General features: G+C 33.1%; 2 protein-coding genes across 2 annotated transcripts in view; both read right to left on the reverse strand.

The window, feature by feature from the left end:
- Window positions 1-864: 864 nt before the first annotated feature.
- LOC140042459 (melanopsin-like) lies at window positions 865-1,940 on the reverse strand. The gene has a single exon (XM_072087702.1). The coding sequence runs from the start codon at window positions 1,936-1,938 to the stop codon at window positions 865-867; it is 1,074 nt and encodes a 357-aa protein (XP_071943803.1). The 5' UTR covers window positions 1,939-1,940.
- A 2,541-nt stretch (window positions 1,941-4,481) lies between these two features.
- Window positions 4,482-20,303, reverse strand: part of LOC140059593 (histone deacetylase 4-like) — a 62,140-nt gene continuing 46,318 nt past the window's right edge. The window contains exons 11-25 of the mRNA XM_072105562.1: window positions 17,743-17,917; window positions 17,178-17,346; window positions 16,683-16,835; window positions 16,318-16,378; window positions 15,735-15,851; window positions 14,519-14,652; window positions 14,030-14,147; window positions 13,526-13,635; window positions 11,583-11,780; window positions 11,077-11,196; window positions 10,705-10,802; window positions 10,273-10,391; window positions 9,494-9,718; window positions 8,980-9,118; window positions 4,482-8,684 (exon numbers count right to left, since the gene is read on the reverse strand). Of these exons, the coding sequence (XP_071961663.1) occupies window positions 8,627-8,684; window positions 8,980-9,118; window positions 9,494-9,718; window positions 10,273-10,391; window positions 10,705-10,802; window positions 11,077-11,196; window positions 11,583-11,780; window positions 13,526-13,635; window positions 14,030-14,147; window positions 14,519-14,652; window positions 15,735-15,851; window positions 16,318-16,378; window positions 16,683-16,835; window positions 17,178-17,346; window positions 17,743-17,917 (1,994 nt within the window). The 3' untranslated portion in view covers window positions 4,482-8,626. The remainder of the gene's footprint in view (window positions 8,685-8,979; window positions 9,119-9,493; window positions 9,719-10,272; window positions 10,392-10,704; window positions 10,803-11,076; window positions 11,197-11,582; window positions 11,781-13,525; window positions 13,636-14,029; window positions 14,148-14,518; window positions 14,653-15,734; window positions 15,852-16,317; window positions 16,379-16,682; window positions 16,836-17,177; window positions 17,347-17,742; window positions 17,918-20,303) is intronic.

Below are 20,303 nucleotides of genomic sequence, written 5' to 3' on the forward strand. Positions count from 1 at the left end.
TGTTCATTACAAGCTATGCTTTCATTTAGGCTCCTCCACTATTTAAGTTAATAGTAAAGTGAAATAAAATGAAACATTAGGTAAGAGAAACCTTAATGATTTAAAAGATTATAGTACTTTAATAATGAACCCGCACAAACTAATCTAGTACGTTTGTTGAGTGATATTATGCTAACAAATAAATATTGACAATATTAAATACAATGCTAATATACCGGTATTATTAAAGATCAAACAGACGGCACGAAATTAATTAGGCCTATAAAAAACTAATTTTAAATAAAGTACGGATAAATATATCAACTGTCATCAGCCATCAGACATAGTAATTACACTTCTATTGAACGGCAAATACTCTATAGATCCCCTACATTACCATTTACACAGATTAAGTGCTGAAATACAGTATTGTACATAGGCTTGATGGCCATTGACAATTCCCATTGAAACTTAAGGTTTTTTATTCCGCACTTATTCAGAATAACTGATGTTCGATTTTCCACTAGAAGTTAATTCACATGTCTAATTATTCAAAGTTATTGCACGAGTACAGCACCTTGCTTATATTACCTGTAGTCAACATGATTGACATGAGTTATTATTATGTAATACCTTTTGTTTGTCAATGCTTTTATCAATTTTTTATTTGCTTGTTCATTGTTACGCTCATAGTACCCTTTCTCTATAATGTATTCGTCTTTTACCAATATTCTATCAGATTACCTGATGATAACCTATGGTCGAAAGTGCTAGTAGGCCTACAATAAATATTTTATTTTGAGGCAGAACAAGAACTTTATCTGTTTTATTTGTATACATTAGAGATCCTGATAGTTAACAATACCATATACTTATTCTGTATAATCAGGTATTTCTAATATCATAAGGCCTGTCAGCAATACTTTTTAAACGGCATGTCAAAATGCTTTTGAAAACTCCTTTAAAATGTGGATGCTTCACTGCATATATTAAAGGATTGATACAGCTATTCATCATAAGAATAACTGCTGCATATGGCGTAGCTTTAATAGAACCAGTACCTGTCGCTAATAAGCAAATACCGAAAGGAGTCATACAAATTGCATACATGACAACCATATAAAATAAGTTTCTTGTAACTTTAATATTCATTTTATTCAACCGATGTTGCATGCTGCCTTTCTGTCCTGCTGTCCAGGCGTTGCGTGACGTCTGTTGTCCATTAGTACTACTTGTTGCACTGTTGGTATTTGCATTCGCATTACACATCATCTTCTCTGTGTGTTTGTGAAAATGTCGGAATATGATCAAATAACATGTTACTATCACAACTAATGGTACCGGATACAAAACTGCAGCTAATATCGCACTGTATGTTGACGATTTTGGGTCTGACGAGACCCAGGTACAGGAGCTATATCGAGTATCATAGCCAAGTTGACCAACACCAAATATAGCTGGTATCGACGCCATGAATATTGATATTGACCAGATAAAAATCAAAGCGGTTATTATCCAGTATCGTTTAAAAGGCAGTGCCTTGTCGCCACCACGTAACCTGGTAACCACCAGCAGACGACTGATGGCAATCATGGCCAAAGTATATATACTGCTGGCTACGCAGACGATTAAACATCCCGCCGTGAACACGCACAGCCAATCAACAAGAGGCCAGCCATTTCTATCAGACAACATGGCTACAATCGTCCATGGCATATTCAGAACAGTAAGTAGATCAGTAACGGCGAGATTGACAACGTAGACATTGGTGACTGTGCGTAATTGACGTGATATAATTACAGACACGATGACAAGACCGTTACCGATAATGCCGATAACCATTATAAGTGACAGGCAGAATACTTGAAAGATGAGCTCACCACGTGACCATGATACAGGTGAAGGGTTGATGGTAGAAGACACGAAGTCACCTGTTTCATTTCCATATTCGTCCACCATTATTGCTGATACTTCAGAGATTTAATTCGCAATTACTGTAAATATAAGAAATATAATTTCACAACTTAAAACTCGTGACAATAAATGTGGTTTTTTCTTGCTTTTACATGTGGTAGGCCTAGTTGGTGAAATATTTTTACAGGATATGATGTACGGAGGATGTTATAATGCTCAAACATCATCATTGACAAAACTGCTTCCTTCTTCGCTGGAAATAGTAACATTGTCATATACCCGAGGAAAATAGTCGATAGAATTCTATGAACATGCTATAGAGTGCAATGGTTATAGAGTTCAGAGTAATTTTATAGAACCAACAAAATATATTACAAAATAAATAAAATAAATAAAATTCAGAAAACATAGAATGTTTCAGAACCGTAGGGATCTATCGATATCTATCGATATTTTCTATCTATAGGCCTATTGTTTTATTCAAACATTCTTTTTTTAAACGTGGCCATCTTAAACGTAAAGGTTGCAACAACTCTTGGATATGTAGAGTAAGTACATTTATGAATAATTTTAACATTTTTGTAAATTAGTATCACTGATTGACCATCGGTAAATATAGACTTACATACTTAATATGCCGTAATGATTATAATTGATAGACAAATAGAGATTTGTTTTCGGATAGAAAAGCACTGACTTATGTTGTTTCTCACTATGTACAACGATACTAGTATGGTGCTTAACATTATATTGGTAAAATCTTAAAGGTCGGTTTAGAGTGAGTTCTACCTGAGTACATCTTGTCAATAATTAAAGGTGAGTGGGTAATGTTTATTGTTTGGATATTTATTAGAACACTACTACCAGCCTAGTTCAAAGAACGATAATTGATTAATAGATTTAGTCGAGAATATTATTTTACCTATATTGAAATATAAGGAAATAGAAAAACATTTTTCGGGGAGAGAGAGAGAGAGTAAAAAATTGTTGATTGCAGGCAATCCTGCACTGATTAGCCAAGTACATTGATTTTAAAGTAGATTTGCAATGAGCACATGGGTGTGTTTCATTTATATAATTTCCTATCGTGGAAACATAAAGAAAACAGAAAGTATTATTTTATTTCCTTTATGGGAATGGCAATAATTAATCTATTTTAACATTCGATGGTTGATAAAACTAGGGAAGAGTAAAATTACAGTATTATTATTATTATTTTCAATCTTCCCTGATAAAACTATATGATGTGCCCATATATGGACATGATGATGTCATATCACTACCATATTTGGGTATATCACTACCATATTTGGGCCCATCATATTTGTTTTGTCGAACTAGTTTGATAGTGTAGACAGAGCTTACGCAAGTTTGACAAAAAGTGTGATGTGCCCAAATATGCTGGTGATATGCCCAAACATCATGTCTATAGATGGGCACATCAATTTTTTTTGTCACATAAGGTTTGATAGTGTAAACAGAGTAAAAGAACCTTTCAAGCCTTTAAAAATACTAGAGTATACGTTTACCTAAATTTAGAAAAAAAAATCTAGATCGCAACTGAACGGTATAACCTACTGTTACTAAGAGGACAATATTAGTTAGAATAAACATTCTCCTCCGAAGATTATTCCATCACGAAATACATAAAAAATAGTATTTACAGTACCTGTAACTATTATTAATGGAAACATTGAGTGTAGCATCGACGACAGCAGACTTCTCAATGATCTTTCAACGAGCAAACAATACACAATACTACAGTATATACAGCATTGGTACTATTCAGGCGTCATCCGCAACGGAAAATGAATCTGGATAATACTTGATATACTCTTGATAAAATACTAAGCTTTTTCATTGAAGTGAGCAAGCCTAACTCGAATATTCAATTATAGTACGCGCGGAAACGATTATGATTGGAAGGTTGACAATGCCATTGTATTATAAAAAAATATGCACAAACATTTAAGATAAATGCAGTGCAGCTCAGGTTTCGAAATGAAATGTACTGCAGAACTGGCACAATATATAGGCTGAGCCATGTATGCGGGATATGGTACACTGTAGACTTGCCCCAAGTCTGTATTCATTGTCTTTATTTTTTATTTATTTGCTTTTATTTCGATTTTTGTCTGAAAATACAACTCAAGTAACACACGTATGAAACGCCATATGTGCAAAAATATTTATATTTTTACTAATATTAAGACAAAACTCTGTTTCCGTATTTTCAGACAAAAATCGAAATAAAAACAAATAAATAAAAAAAAAGACAATGAATACAGACTTGGGGCTAGTCTACTGTTCTATCTTTTGCATTTAATTGAAATTTCGAAAATGTAGTAGTGGCCCTGACCAGCTGACTCCCCTTTGCCCTCCAACACTGGATCCGATCAGGCATAATATGTCTTGTAAAATGAATAGTAGACTTATTTGATGGCCGCCATTATTCGTTGTTCGCTTGATTGGCACGTCATAGCAAGACCTGCAAGTACTGCATTACTAGCAAATTAAATATGGAACGCCACAAACGCCTAAAAGACAATGTGTATAATAAAATACAAAAGTAGATAAGATACTGTACATTTTTCATACAATGATTAAAATCTGTTTTATTTCAGATTTCAATAGCATTGGCCAGTTACTACTTCACAAGCTTACAAAAGGTACTAAATAAACGCTGCTCACTTTCATATTATAGTAACAACAAGGGATTGAGAAATGAACAGTGTAACATACAAACAAGGCCTAATATATAGTAATACAGTATTGGGTATAGTTCTATAATAATGTGTATAGGCCTAACATGTGGCGTACAATATGTGCCACAGATACTACGGTGATGAAGCACTTCCAACACTATATAACGACATAACAAGTACACGTCTTGCGTCACTTTGTGCACTGAACAACGACGTGTGGTATTGTGTCCCTTTGTGGGGTGCTGTCAGAAAAACAATAGCGATACAAAAAATATTTATATAAGAATAGCACCGTATACCACTGTATCAACCCAAAGCTATAAGAACCAACATATTAAGTAAATATATATATTTGTATGAATTAGGGAGTTTAAATAAAAACTACATTAAATTTAAAAAAAAAAAACCAAACAAAATGTATATGAGGTCCTGTTACCAGTAAAAGTATACCCATTACAATCATTTACCATACTGACTCAGGAATAAGTCTACCACCTATTAACAAAAAGTGTGCCCAGTTTGGGGTGGGCTTATACCAGAGGTTATGCATCTGATTAATCCAACATGAATATTACTCTATATACAAGGGTGGGGTTATAACTGACTCATCAATGTATCAACACAGTGGAAAACCTATTGGACATAAATATATTCAAAATGCATACAACAGAAATTTATTTTTACAATGATTATTAGCATCCATGGGACAGCTCTCACACAATTTCAATATAAAACATTAAAAATTTATTTATATCTGAATTACTCTACAACAAAATATACCACTCTTAATATTTCAAAAAACTATAATGCCATTAGATTCGTTTCTATATTCGTAAATGTTATAAAAATTAAATTCTATCAAGTCAGGAATTAACGATCTTCTTCAAAATAGCAAATAAATTTTGAAAATACTATTTCAGATAAATTAACTTAAAATTTGAGGTATTTCATATCGGAGCAAGAACCAATTTGTAGAAGAGGTGTGAAAAATATATCATATTTAATAAAATACAGTAAATTTGGACAAATTTGTTCAAAATACATATTTGTTGATACTACCAGAACAAAATTTGTTTGTTACTGCAGTAGGCACTTTCATTAAACTATCTGTTTTCATACGAATACAGTTTATACCATTTTATACGTTTTACTAATAAAATATTCTATAACATCAGGACATTCAAAATTGGTTTATTACAGTACTCTATCAAAGTATCTGTTTTAATTTTCATAGAAATTTTTAAAATTAAAGTAAATATAATTATCTAAATATCACGACTTTACGTCTATTATGAAAACAGCATTTTATAAAGCAGCCCTGAACATGATTAATAAACACACATAGTTACATGTCATCACATATTTGGTCCCCTGAACATGTATAATGGCTTTCAAAGTATGCATCCGGGGCCACTGAACAAGCATATAAAAGCATGCTGCGTACACATGTGCCCCAAACACTTCATATTTCAGCAGTATACATTATTATAAACAAATCAGGCAAAGAACATTAATTCTAAACCGCCTGGTGATATACTGAAATTTAATTAATTAATTTGAAACGATAATTGTTTTTCTGTCAATTGTTTGATGCATATTATTTTAACAAACGCGTACAAAAGCCAAACATTCTTTGATTTGCAAAACATACTTTCTTAAACAAAGTAAAATTAAAAATTATTAATGTCAACAAATAGATTGGAATATTCCATTATTGTGTGGGGTGAAAATGTAACAGCGTGACACACACTTTGTAAACAGGCAAACAGTAATATTATCTCCATACAAATGTGTACACAGAAAAATACCATATTCTATTAGTGAGTGACAACATTACTAACTAAAAAGTTTGTAACATGCTTTAAATACCATTATTACATTTGATTTGTATGACATAAACCTTTGGATCATGTGTACACATTTAACATTAATGTGCTATATTTCCCATAATATTGATTATACTCATTTAATAACATTACAATATGGGGACATATCCCAAATATGACGATAGAATAACAAAACATTATCATAAAACAATAGATCATTGTATTACAAGAATTATCAACAAATTATTGTTTATGAAGGAGCTAGCTCAGTAGCACTAATATTCAACAATGGTATTTTGATTTGAAAGGGTACAATATTCTAACTTGATATTTATACTAATATTTGGAATGATGCTCTAAACATGATTAACAATTGACTAATGATATCAACATCAGCAGTCTGAAAGCACGAGCATATTCAAAGATGAAACCAGAGACATGGTAATATATGTCTCTGTTAAAAACTAATATTGTTAGTTTTAAACGATAATATTAAATTTCCACAAACATTACATAAACAGAGAACATTGTAGAATGTCCAATTGTCATCATCGGCTTAAAAGTCTGTTACACATGTTACACACAGCCTGTGGTGATCGTTTTATGCAGCAATTCTGCCGTGTCTATATATAGTGTAGCATATCTATCCCATAATCCTTCCTCGGATAAAACTTAGCTGAATCGCATCTTTGATTGTACCGACCGTGTATCACTCCAAAACGTTCGCAGCAACTGTATTCACAATCAAGAGCTTGTACAATATGGTTTATTTACAATCTGTTCAAATGTCCACCCAGCAATCGTATTTACATAATCCAATGCCCTTAATAAACGTTGTGACGATTTAAGTACAATATAACATTATACATTTACATAAAGAGAATATTAAATATACAACAGCAAGATTATCATGTTATCACAATGTTCAGTTGTCAAAACCTTCACACTTGGACGCACAAAGTTGGTTCACATTAATAACGTACATTTCTGAAGGTTCACATTGTCTGTTTCACACTCTTGAATTTGTAAATAGGTTCTGTTCACACATGATTTATGTACACAGCAAAAAGCTTGACAATTCACATTGCAATGTTTGACATTGTTTTACATTAAATCCACATACAGGATTCAGCTCGTGTAATTCTTGTATTAAGCATACAAACAAGTTTTGATTTTGTCAAATTATTATACATCTCCCGCCGGTAAGACGCATGATGTTGTGTTTATACACTATGTACATTTAGTCACTCTTGATTCACTCACTGTTCTTTGTCATCATTCTTTGTATGTTCATCATTTGTGTTCACATACAGCTGAATTTGTCTTGATAATATGCGTTCACACAAACATCTGAACTACACCAAGTAGACGATTCATATTTCGTATTCATATACAGATATTATACTCTTGATATAAGAAAAATAAATCCATGTCACGCTTCAATATAAATTTAATCTCTTTCTAGGTACTAGCGTTTCTGTTCAAATACAACTTTACTCTTTAAATGTACACTTGATCTTTCACTTGGCCCAAGCTGTGTGTGTTCAAATGTACAAAGTAACTTTTTTAAGCCAAATCTGTAACTGATATTGTTTTCAAATATACAATTCCAATTCCCTACTTTATAACGTATTGATAGATGGTTGCGTTTTAAATCATCTCAAATGATGATAGTCAGTTTCCTTCAATAGTGTAGCCTTCTATCAGTCACTATGAAGTTTCTATATGTTGTAGCCTTCTATCAGCCACTATGAGACATCTTTATGATGTAGCCTTTTATCAGCCACTATGAAGCATCTTTATGTTGTAGCCTTTTATCAGGCACTTTGAAGCATCTTTATGTTGTAGCCTTTTATCAGCCACTATGAGGCATCTTTATGTTGTAGCCTTTTATCAGGCACTTTGAAGCATCTTTATGTTGTAGCCTTTTATCAGCCACTATGAAGCATCTTTATGTTGTAGCCTTTTATCAGGCACTTTGAAGCATCTTTATGTTGTAGTCTTTTATCAGCCACTATGAGGCGTCTTTATGCTGTAACCTTTTATCAGGCACTTTGAAGCATCTTTATGTTGTAGCCTTTTATCAGCCACTATGAAGCATCTTTATGTTGTAGCCTTTTATCAGCCACTATGAAGCATCTTATGTTGTAGCCTTTTATCAGCCACTATGAAGCATCTTATTTTGTAGCCTTCTATCAGCCACTATGAAGTATCTGCTTGTGTTTCTTCTATTATGATTTCCGCATCCATTGGCTCCTCTCTGAAATAAATTGAGAATTTGATGAACACCTCAACATATTTTAATGTCCAAACTAACAACATAATTTAAAGGTTTTGTAAATGTCACTTGCACTACCAAGACCAAACAAAAATGAATTTCTGACGACATATGATGAGTTATTTTGTAATCATCATTTTAATACTGGGCCTGTTCAGACTTAATTAAGATATCTGGTAAGTTGGTTTCATGGTCTTTTTTATTATTTTACCAACCATTTTAATTTTTAAGTGCAACTGAGAGCGCAGAAGGGATATGGTTAAAATGAGTTACTTACTCTGCTGGTTGTTCTTGTTTAACTTGCATTGAGAGTGATGCCATTGCATTAACTGTTTCTTCATGTTCTTTGTCAGCAGCCTCACTAGCTGAACACGCTGCCAGGTTAGCTTTGTTCCTCACACTCGTCCAGAACTCAGCTGTCAAATGATTCATTCATTAATGTAATAATTCACCACATAATGATTATGATGGATTGAGTAAAATAGTGGAAACACGAGTACACATGGAAACACAATATATTAGCATAAAAACATGATTAGTTGTAGTTGTAATTTGGTGGTAAATTTGCTTGCCTTCCAATCCCAATATCAGTGGTTCAATCCTGCCCTAGTGCCAGGGTTGGAACTCACAACTCTTTGTACTCCACTCCAAAGTCTCAAATGAGTCTTGGTTTATAAGTACGATACAATTTATCAATCCTGTAAATGGCGAGTTGCTGTTGGGTGTCGATGAAATAAATATAAGTAGAGAGGAATCTGGGTAAATAATTAAATACTGAACTTTCTACTTACATTGAATTTGAACAGTTTTTTGTAGGCATAAAACAGCATTTTTGCAAGGTCGTCTCTCCATGACCTCTCTGGAAAACTGTAACTCTGGTCCATCTTTACCTAAGAGCACCATGGTGCAAGCCTCGGCCGCATCACAGATTGAAGTCAGGTCGTAGCCTCCTTCCAATACGAGCACCACACGGCCTCCTGCTAGGGTCATTAGCTGGCGAGTCATATATGCAAATCCTACATGAAACACAAGACACTCTGAACTGACTGTATACAATACACATTTTACAAGCCATGTGGTGCCAAAGGTTGTATTTACTTTAATGGGGCAGTATAATGCATGATGGATGCTATAGTTTATCATTACATGTCAAATATAGACGTCTGGGCAGAATTACACATATTTATACACACTCATTTTAAGATGCTTATAGAACATTTTTAAATTATGTAATACTGCTAATACAGATATTCGCGGTACTAGACGTACCATTTATTTTCTATCACCAGAATATATATACACAGTGTTTCTTTTACAAGAATATTTCTATAAGTTTAATCTAAATCATAATAAATGGAAAACATGGCTCTTAAAACGGTTCAATATATAGTGAGTGTGGAAGCACACACCCCAATGTTCCTGCATGATACATGACAACTTAGGACGCAAGAACTATGGATATTGTATCGTTGGTCGTCAATTGGAAATAAAATCTTTAAAAACTTGAGTGTGGAAGCACAGATCCCAATGTTCCCGCCGCATGATGTAACTAATCACTTGTACTACTTACCAGCATGCGATACTTCATATCCACCAAGAGGGTTTGGATGACCTGGGGCAGCATCAAATCCAGCTGATACTAACACTACATCAGGTGAGAACTCTCTAGCCAACGGCATCACAATAGTCCTACAAAAATACAGTACAGAACTTATTAAATTATGGGATGGCAAAAAAAAAAAAAACAGGCTAAAGCTTCATTCACGCCTGTTCTGGTTCACAAATCCAGTTCATGAAGCGTATCACTGTTTTTGACAATGATTTGAACATATGATTCAGGTATTTAAGTAAGAAGATGTTTTGTCCAACTCCACCATAATTTAGTCTAGTTGTTTAAAAGAATTATTGTTCATTTAAATGATAATGGATCATGTCAAAATTATTCTACTACAGTAACTACATTTTAACATGGTCCCTAAGATAATGCTAGAAAACAAGAAACCTAAAAGCAGCTAAATACTCGGCATCTCCTAGGGGAGGATCAAGGCCACCATGCCACGCAATGTTCACGTTGAATCCAAGACCATCACCGCAACCACACTGTAAATAAAAACAATTTTATTTACTTTACTAACATGAAAATTAATATGGAACAATTTTCCATATGGGGATACTAAAGGTAAAGTCAATAAATGTAATTTTTTTTATTATAAAACTATTAGGACAAATTGACTGTACCTTCTAATCCTTCATCTACTGACTGGTTTTTGTGATTAAAAGTTTAAATTGTTTTATATCATTTACTTTTAATAGTTTTACACAGCACATTCATTTTGTTCCTGTTTTATTTAAACATTTAAAAAAAAAAATCCACCTCGTCAGAAGCACCTGTCCCTGGGAAGAAGTTTCCGTTGTCATGACGATGTAACGAGATGTAGAGAACATGTTGGTCATCATAAAATAATTTCTGAGTTGAATTGCCATGGTGTACATCCTACAAATCAAAAATAATTATAATATCTTTTTTATTTTCCATTTTCTCAAAACATCTATATTATAATAGCACTGAACCAAAATGTGTCCCCCATCTCCTCCTAAACCACAAGTCTAATACTAGCGCTGTTTTAGCTGGGGCATCTTTTAATTTACCTTTATTCATTACGCTATATAAAACGGAAAATTTGTACAAAAAATGTGCTTTTTTAGGCCAATTTCTTTGCAACTGCCAAATGCTGCATTTGGTAATTCTCGGCCACATTGAAATAATTAGTTCAGAAATGTAAATTTCATTGACACAATTACTGCAGTAATGTAAATGTTTCAATTGAGAAGATTTACAGTAACTGTACAAGAATAACTAATTACAAAATGTATCCTTACCCAATCTACAATCAGAATCTTGTTGAGTTTTAGTTCTTTGCGCAGCTGTTTGGCAGCTATGGCAATGTTGTTGAAGAAGCAAAAGCCCATGGCCTGTGAGACCTCTGCATGGTGACCTGGAGGTCGCACCAGAGCAAAACCATTCTTAAGAGATCCTGTAGATACCTTGAAAGCAAGATCTATTACACATCCCACTGCCTACATTAACAATAACAAGCAATTATGTTTAGTAAGTAAAAGTTAAATCTTCTTAACTACAGTATAAAATAGACTCATAGTATTTACTACAGTCAACTCTCCCAATACCGGACTCTCCCAAAACCGGAATACCCAATTCCGGAATCCGGACAAATTATGAAGTACAAAACACGAAAATTAGCGTCTGAAAACCGGACTGACAGTAATAAAAAACTCCAAATATTTACGAGAACAACGTAACATAGTCGTCGCTGACTCAAATTCAATACATTCACAATGTACAAAAGCTTTTAACCATACCCTGACCATGCATGAAGTGCGCGACGTTTCGCGGTACGATCAAATAATGTTGCCATGGAGCGCTACACTGTGATTGACAGGTCAGTTCATTGTTAACCCACGAGGCGGCAATTACTTTGTTGCGTATCGAACTGCGGTGGGCTAGGGCTTTTTCACATCGAAACGCTATGTCTTAATGTCTATTGTTTTTAGCAGGGAGTTGTTAACAACTCCCTGTTTTTTAGCATATGAATTGTTTTTTAATAAAGTTCAATTTACATTCCACTTTGTGTCTTTGTTTTGTTTAAATTATTGTTAAATTCACAATTGCAATAGGACTTTAAAAAGGAATGTTTCACTAAAAATGTGCATCATTATAAATTTGGAAATCATTATGGCAAAACGGGGCAAAACGTAAACGGAATGAACTTGACTTAACTAGTGTTAATAAAATTGAAATGTTACCAATTAATTATTGTGTCATTATTGCTTGGCTCGTTTACCTAATCAATTTTCATCATTGCTATCAAATTACGTCAAAATATAGGAGCTTAAAAAACATGTGGTCTAGGTGTGGGCGTTTTTATTTGATTATGACACCTCTGCACATGCGCATCAATCAAAGCCCCGCTTTGCTATTTTTATCACCCATGCTGCTGCTGCTAGCTAGCTCACGAAAAACAATAAACAGACCGAAATTATGTTCACCGTACGTACGTAGGCCTTTTTGCCGTTAAAAACACATTGAGAAACAATAATTTACTATTGTAACATGTTTTATTAGTACAGTAAATAATGTAACTTTTAAAAAAGGTAAATTGAATTAGCTTAATATTAATAAAGTAGGCCTAGGCCTATCAGTATTTATTTAATTAAAACTAGCTTGACACAATCATAGCCTAGGCCTTCCCTATGCTAGACCGTACCGGGCAGCATTCGGACCGGTGATTCAAAGCATTTTCAGTGACAACGTGATGACTTTAAAAATATGTTTTCAGGAAACCGGACTTTCGAAAAACCGGAAAATATATGCCCGTCCAAGGGTGTCCGGTATTGGGAGAGTTGACTGTATTACCGTATTTAAATAGTTATTTCCAGTATTTATTCACAGCTTAGAAATCATATACAAACTAGTGTCTAAAGCTCTGTCTACACTATAACACATTATGTGATGTGCACAAATATGGAAACGATGACATCATATCACTACCATATTTCAGTAACATCACACTATTTTTTCAAACTCCTGGACAGAGCTTTAGAACATAAACTAATATAGTTTTATTGAATTTTAAAAATTTGTTTTATTTATAGCAGAATGGTTCCTTGTTTTCAAACAAACGAGGCAAAACATATTCTTTAAATGCTCTTTAGGTTAGGGGACACCTGTTGGGTCCTGACGGTGTCCCCTCAATAGAGGTTCTACATTAAAAGTATCTATTTGATAGCTGCCCTCTATAACATACCATTTTTACAGCACCTGATGAATTGTAGTCATTCCAGACAGTGTCATTGTCAGAATCTACACCAAGACCACCACACGGTAAATAGGTAAAGTTTAGCCGAGGAATGATTGCTAACAAACAAAATAAAATACAATAAGTATATGTTATAAATATCTAACTATTTAGTCACTAAAAGTAGTTAATACATAAATGATGCTGCATCAATAATTGAAGTTTCCTTTTTATTGCATGCTTAGACCTGTGTGTAAAAGTAACCAAATGTTGAATTGTCTTATCATAGTCAATTCAAATTGTTGGTGCCAATGAAAAAATAAATGATAATGAATATGATAATGAATATGACAATGTAAATGACAATGTAAATGCCAATATAAATGCCAAGGTAAATGACAATGTAAATGACAATGTAAATGACAATGTAAATGACAATGTAAATGACAATGTAAATGCCAATGTAAATGACAATGTAAATGACAATGTAAATGACAATGTAAATGTACTAACCAAGTTTTGAACTGTCTAATCTTGATCGATTCAAATTGTTGGTACCATAAAATAAAGTATATCCTTCGCTATGACATGATTGTATCTCTTCCAATGTCCCCTTTCTCCCATGAAGTTGCTGTCAACAACAAAAAAAATATAGAAAAATCAATCAAACAATCAGAGTAGAGCTGGTTACAAAATCTTGGGCGAATAATCGTACCAAATTAATTATAAATCAATAAAAGAGCAATAACATATTTTATCATAGATCTTGAGGCGTTTTCTATTTAAAATTCAGCACAATAAAAGTGGCTTCAGGTCGAGATATTTGCATACACAATGAGTACTTAACCACTAGATAAAAAATGATAGACCAAAAATCTGTCCCTGTTGAAGTTCCATGGGTCAGTGAAGGACATAATCAAAGATTCTTCAATTGAAGATGAATATTAGAAAAAATAAACAAACAAAAGATCATGTGACTACAATAGTCCATCTTTGACTTACGTGGCATTCGGCAACAATACCCCTCTCTTGAAGCCTTGCCCATATGCTCTGTAACCTCCCTGGATGTTCCGGGTGGTTTGAGTTGTCCCCACAAGAACACTGGTGTTTTAACATCTGTTGATCGAATGCTAACCCTATTAAAAAGCAACAATGATTGACTTATTAGGCAGTGCTATATGGTGTAATGGTAAAAGAATCAGAGGCATGGATTCGAGATCTGTCTGTTCCATATTGCTTGTATTTATTTTTATTTATTTATTCATAGGAATCACCTTTATATCAGTGGCACACATTTATCAGTTAATGGTGCATCCAAGTTACAGTCAAAATTACAAATAACATAAGCCACAAAGTTCTAAATACTAATAATACATAACATCAAAACAAAATGTAAACTAATTAATTAATTAAATATGTATGGCAATACATAATATACAATGTACAATACAGTATCGTTAGGCAAGATGGTTTACTCTTATTAACCCATCCCTATAATATATATAAAATCATTTGTCTCATGTTCACACATTCAATTCAATTCAATTCAAAATTATTTAATCATCCCACACGGGGCAATTCAAATAAAAAGGTCTGGATTAAAATGATCTTACAAAATATACAAAATATCACAATACACAGAACAACAAAAAAAAAAAAAAAAAGTCAAGTCAAGGTTCAAGAATTTAAGAGTCGAATAATTGTACATGTTTATGATAAAGAACATGGTACACTGTTATATAAGGGATCATTTCCTGGTGTGTTGATCATTAGATGCTGCTCTGTGGCTGCCATGGGTATGCAGAGGGCCTAATCTGAATTTTTTCAACCGAGGACGAATTGTAATACATTGAAGTCCAGTGATGGTATACAGTTTTGCCATGTTCTGTGAGATGACAATTTCTAGTTGTTGATCTGTATTAGCATTGAGACATTGCTAATATAAACATACCAAGTTCAGGCCTTGTCCTTTAAGGCGAGCGAGTGAAATCACTCACCTAACACACTCCTAAACTGCCCTTGAGAAGTGCGATTTACAACACGCTTAAATTTGGTAAACTTCTACACACCAAAATACAAACAGCACACCTACAGCATCCCTTAATGTATTGAGGAGTGCAATTTGTAGCACACCTAGAATTTTCAAAAGACAAGGCCTGCAAGCTATCATAAACGATATAACTTAAAATACCAAGGACTACTTCTTAAGCCAACCTACCAGTTGTACTATCATTTCTGAGTTGGTCATTTCTTGGGAATGTGCTTGATGTACCTGGTGGTAAGCTCTTTGTCCGACTTATTGGTTTGTGAATAGAATTCAAATCATCTCCAAGACCTACATATCATCAGTAAAAATAATAATAATAAAACACACTAACTAGGTAATCATCATCAATTCAATATTTATTTCGACCAAAGTAAACATTTGTATACAAACAAGAAACACAACAAGTATCACTTGGTCAAGGGAGGACATAGAGACTCAGATAAGTCCGTCACTGTCACCCCTCATAATCCTCTTTCATATTGGTGCATGGTTGTTCATTTTAAGTCTCTCATATACAATACCCACAGCAAATAGAATAAAATTTAATCAATTTTTTAAAAAAGAATACAGAAACACTACAGGCCAGCAATATAAATAAATGACAAATAATAATTTGAAACAGTATAAAAATGAGATCTGCAAGAGTGAAAACTTGTTTCTGCTGTTTGATACCCAGATGCCCAACAATAAGATGATGGCGGCTAAATTATACTTAGCACTTGCCTGCATAGTGCTACTCCTTACTGTTATTTACCTGTAGGTGTTGAAGGTGTTAATGGCCCTAGTGATTGTTGTTTCATCAACTCTTCTTGTTCCTGAAAAATTCAAAGCAAAAATTAAATATAATTGTTGAAGTCATTAATTTTTCCAGTGAGGATTGTCAACATGAACTGTATAACTTGGAAATAGGATGAGAACATTGTGTAAACCAAGTATTGTTGTGAAAGTTCGGCAGATGCACACAGATATTGTCAAGCCTGAGCTGTTACAGCGGTACTTTTTCTCAGTCATTCAATAAATCATGATGACTGAACTATGCAATGCCAGTTGTGGCGAGCTTTAAAATAACAATCACTCAGTCGTCATCCTCATACATTACTGCTTCGTAAACTCACTCACTTGTTGTAACCTAATTCTCTCCTCCTCACTATCTACTGGTTCTTGTTTCACTTTGACAACATCTGTCATCTGTTCAACTGCCTCTTCTTCTTCATCTTCTTCAACATACCGTTCGATTACCCTGTTATTATGGAGACGCTTAAAATTTGACGCCTAAAATTCAAAGCAAAACAAAAAATATTATTTCTTTTAGTCTAACAAAATAGTAGTGGGAATATATACACCTATGAGAACAAACCAAATTCATAGGAAAGCCAATTTAAATTTAAACAAGACTTTTATATTATGAAACAAATTGCATGTCATCTTGTAAAGGCCTCATCCAAAATCTTACCAAAGCAGCCAAGGCTCTGTCTACACTATCAAACTATAGGTGACAACAAAATTGTGATGTGCCCATATATGGACATGATGATGTCATATCACTACCATATTTTTTTCAAACTAGTTTGATAGTGTAGATAGAGCTTTCAACAACAAATACTAAGAATGTACCTCTTGCTTGGCTTTGTGTCGTTGCAGAAGCTGCTGTTGTTGGTGGTGAAACTGCTGTTGCTGTTGTTGAAGTAGCAACCGCTGCTGTTGGTGTAACTGTTGAATCTGTTGACTTGGGTTAGTGGGTAGAGGCTCAGATCGCGTTCGAACTAGAGGGCGGTGTACAGGCCTGTGAACAAATTATACAGAAAGGATATCAACAGAATAAACAAGTTTAAAACAATTTGTTTCAGAAGGGGAAAAAGATTGATCAATTCAGGTTAAATCTTGGTCACTATTTGTATCGAGACAATAAAGCATGCCCTGTGTTAAAATATTTAGCTTTGGTGGAAAAATGCGTAAAACAATAACGGTGTATGATTTGCATAAAAGGGTAGCCTGGATGTCCTTATTTTAACATAATATATAAACTTTACAACAACATCAATAAATAATCCCACTAAATGAGATCATGGGGCACTATCAGTTGAATTGTGGGTAGAGGTTAATATCGTATTTAAAATAGAGAGCGATGTACAGACTTGTGAACAAATCGTACACAAAGATCACCATTGAGTGTACTTACCCCATCATTCGTTGTGACATGCCCTGGGCTATTGCACATGTATTGGGATCCTTGAAGGCAGGAAGGGAGCCCATCATAGGGTGAAGCACAGCATTTGGTACTAAAGGAATGGTTGGTAAGCCAGTCTGGACGAGAGAAGGATTACTCCCACTGTATGCACTATTAACTTCTGTACCTTAAAAATATAATTTTAAAATAGTCATTAACTACATACATAGATTGCAGGTATTTGATTGGTTAATTACCTGCTGGCTTTATTTATTTTTTTTAACCTTGATAAACTTTACATATTAGAACCAGAAGCGTCAATGAAGGGAAAAGGCTAACATGTGATAGACTCTGCTAAAAACCGCTTCTTTCCACTACTTAAAAATGATTTCACAAAAAAGAAATGTTGCAAGTTTTTCAACCAATATTCCAAAGATAAAGTCACAAAAGATTGTAAAGATGTAGTCAAATGATTGGGGATCTCAATATTTGTTCCTTTTTATAGGGTGTCATAGCATACTAATAAAACTAATTCTATTTGCCAACTAATAATATTACAGGTTTATTTTTGCACGATGTTATTCTAAAATTAATTCACAGACAAGCGAAAACAAAAACATACAAGCTAAAAATAAATTTTAAAAGCTTAAATAATTTGTTAATTTAGATTTGAAGATTATTAAATGAATATGTACAGTATTATTGAAAGTGAATAGATTTAGATTTACTGAAATTAAAGTAATTATTATAGTAATGTAATAATTCATGAATCCAATTATAATCATTGCGATAATAACATGCTTTGTGTATAGTGGTTATTGGTCCAGTGTATATATAGACTCCTCAATCTTGTTTTCTACTATTTTTTCTTCCATATCTTAAGCTCTGTCTGCACTATCAAACTAGTTTGACAAAAAAAATGTGTCTATTGGTAGTGATATGCCCAAATATGGTAGTGGTATTACATCATCATGTCCTTATATGGGCACATCACATAAAGTTTAGTGTAGTGTAGACAGAGCTTTAATTCAAGCAGAACTGCAGTAGAGTAATCTGGCCAAGATCCCTAATCAAGTGAAATAAAACTGTTATTGTAACAAAGTACTGTACTTGGATTACATGACGACATGCACCAGTGATAAGCCTTAATTCTTTACTTGTCTATGAACTAAAAAAAAATCTCAATAATCATGTTTATTTTATGAAATTATGGTTTATCTAATCCTTGCATCAACATATAACATGTACTGTACGTCACAAGATTTTTTTTACTGCTGAAATTAATTTTTATTGTAACACTACGTGATTATTTAGTCAAGTGTTTGCAGTATAGATTGTGCTATTAATAGTATATTATTATCCTTGGTAATTAGCTTGCAGAACGTACGTGTTGTAATCGCAAGTTGATAAGCAACATGGTACATGGTAATACAAGGAGAAATATTAAATAATATATATAAAATGTTACTAAAATAAATAAGAATAGAATAATCGAATACAATATTATATTAAAGAGTAGTAAAATAAAACAATTTAAATTTTTTTTTAAATATTTTTTTGTTTACAGAGAAATTTAATCATAAAACAATAAATAAATATAAAACAGTGTGTTATTTCAACTTGTTTAAGACGCAGTTGAATGTGTGAATTGAGATATGTATACACTATCAAACTAGTTTGACGAAAAAAAGTGTGATGTGCCTAAATATGGTAGTGATGTGCCTAAATATGGTAGTGATGTGCCTAAATATGGCAGTGATATGACATCATCGTGTCCATATATTATTAAATGAAATATCTGAAACATTTATTTTTTATGATTACTAGTTATATATCTAACATTAGCCAATGATATGTCATACAGTTGTTTATTTGTTTGTTTTTTTTCAATTTAGAGGTTGGTATTAAAGGCAAGTTCTTTTACTTCTACTTCTGATCCCTGAAACAGCTCCTATTATTGTTACCATTTAACTTATTGTAAGTGTATGCTTGTTCTTTTTCTTGACTGTTTCAAATTAATGTGATGAATAATAATAATATATGGGCACATCACACTTTTTTTATTACATAAAGTTTGATTGTGTAAACAGAGGTTTAGGTAGGGTTTTATATATAGTTTGACTTTCATTATTTTGGACATAGATTCTTTACACATTAATTATTGTTTACAAAATACTCAAGGAAATGCCTGATATTAACGTTTTAAAAATAGGTGACAGTATTGTTGTTTCTTTCGCTCTTAACAAAATAAAAAGTGAAATTATTGAATCTAATATAAACTAGATGTTGGGTAGTTGCATTTAATTATTTATACAAGTTATGATAAATTACCCATTTATTAAAAAGATAATATTATATATGTAATTAGGGGCACTTTTCAAAACAGGCAGTTGGTTGACGTCCAAAATGAATATTTTCATATAATAATTTTGATTATTAATAATCGATCTTAAGTCTGATTAGGAAATATAATGTTGCACTGCATGTTTTGTTATACCATTTCATTTGTAGCAATAAAGTAGTTTAATCTATTATTTTTCTATGTTGTGCTGGCAAAAATGTCCACTGGTCTA

This window comes from Antedon mediterranea, chromosome 1 (genome assembly GCF_964355755.1).
Source record: "Antedon mediterranea chromosome 1, ecAntMedi1.1, whole genome shotgun sequence".
NCBI classification, from domain to species: domain Eukaryota; kingdom Metazoa; phylum Echinodermata; class Crinoidea; order Comatulida; family Antedonidae; genus Antedon; species Antedon mediterranea.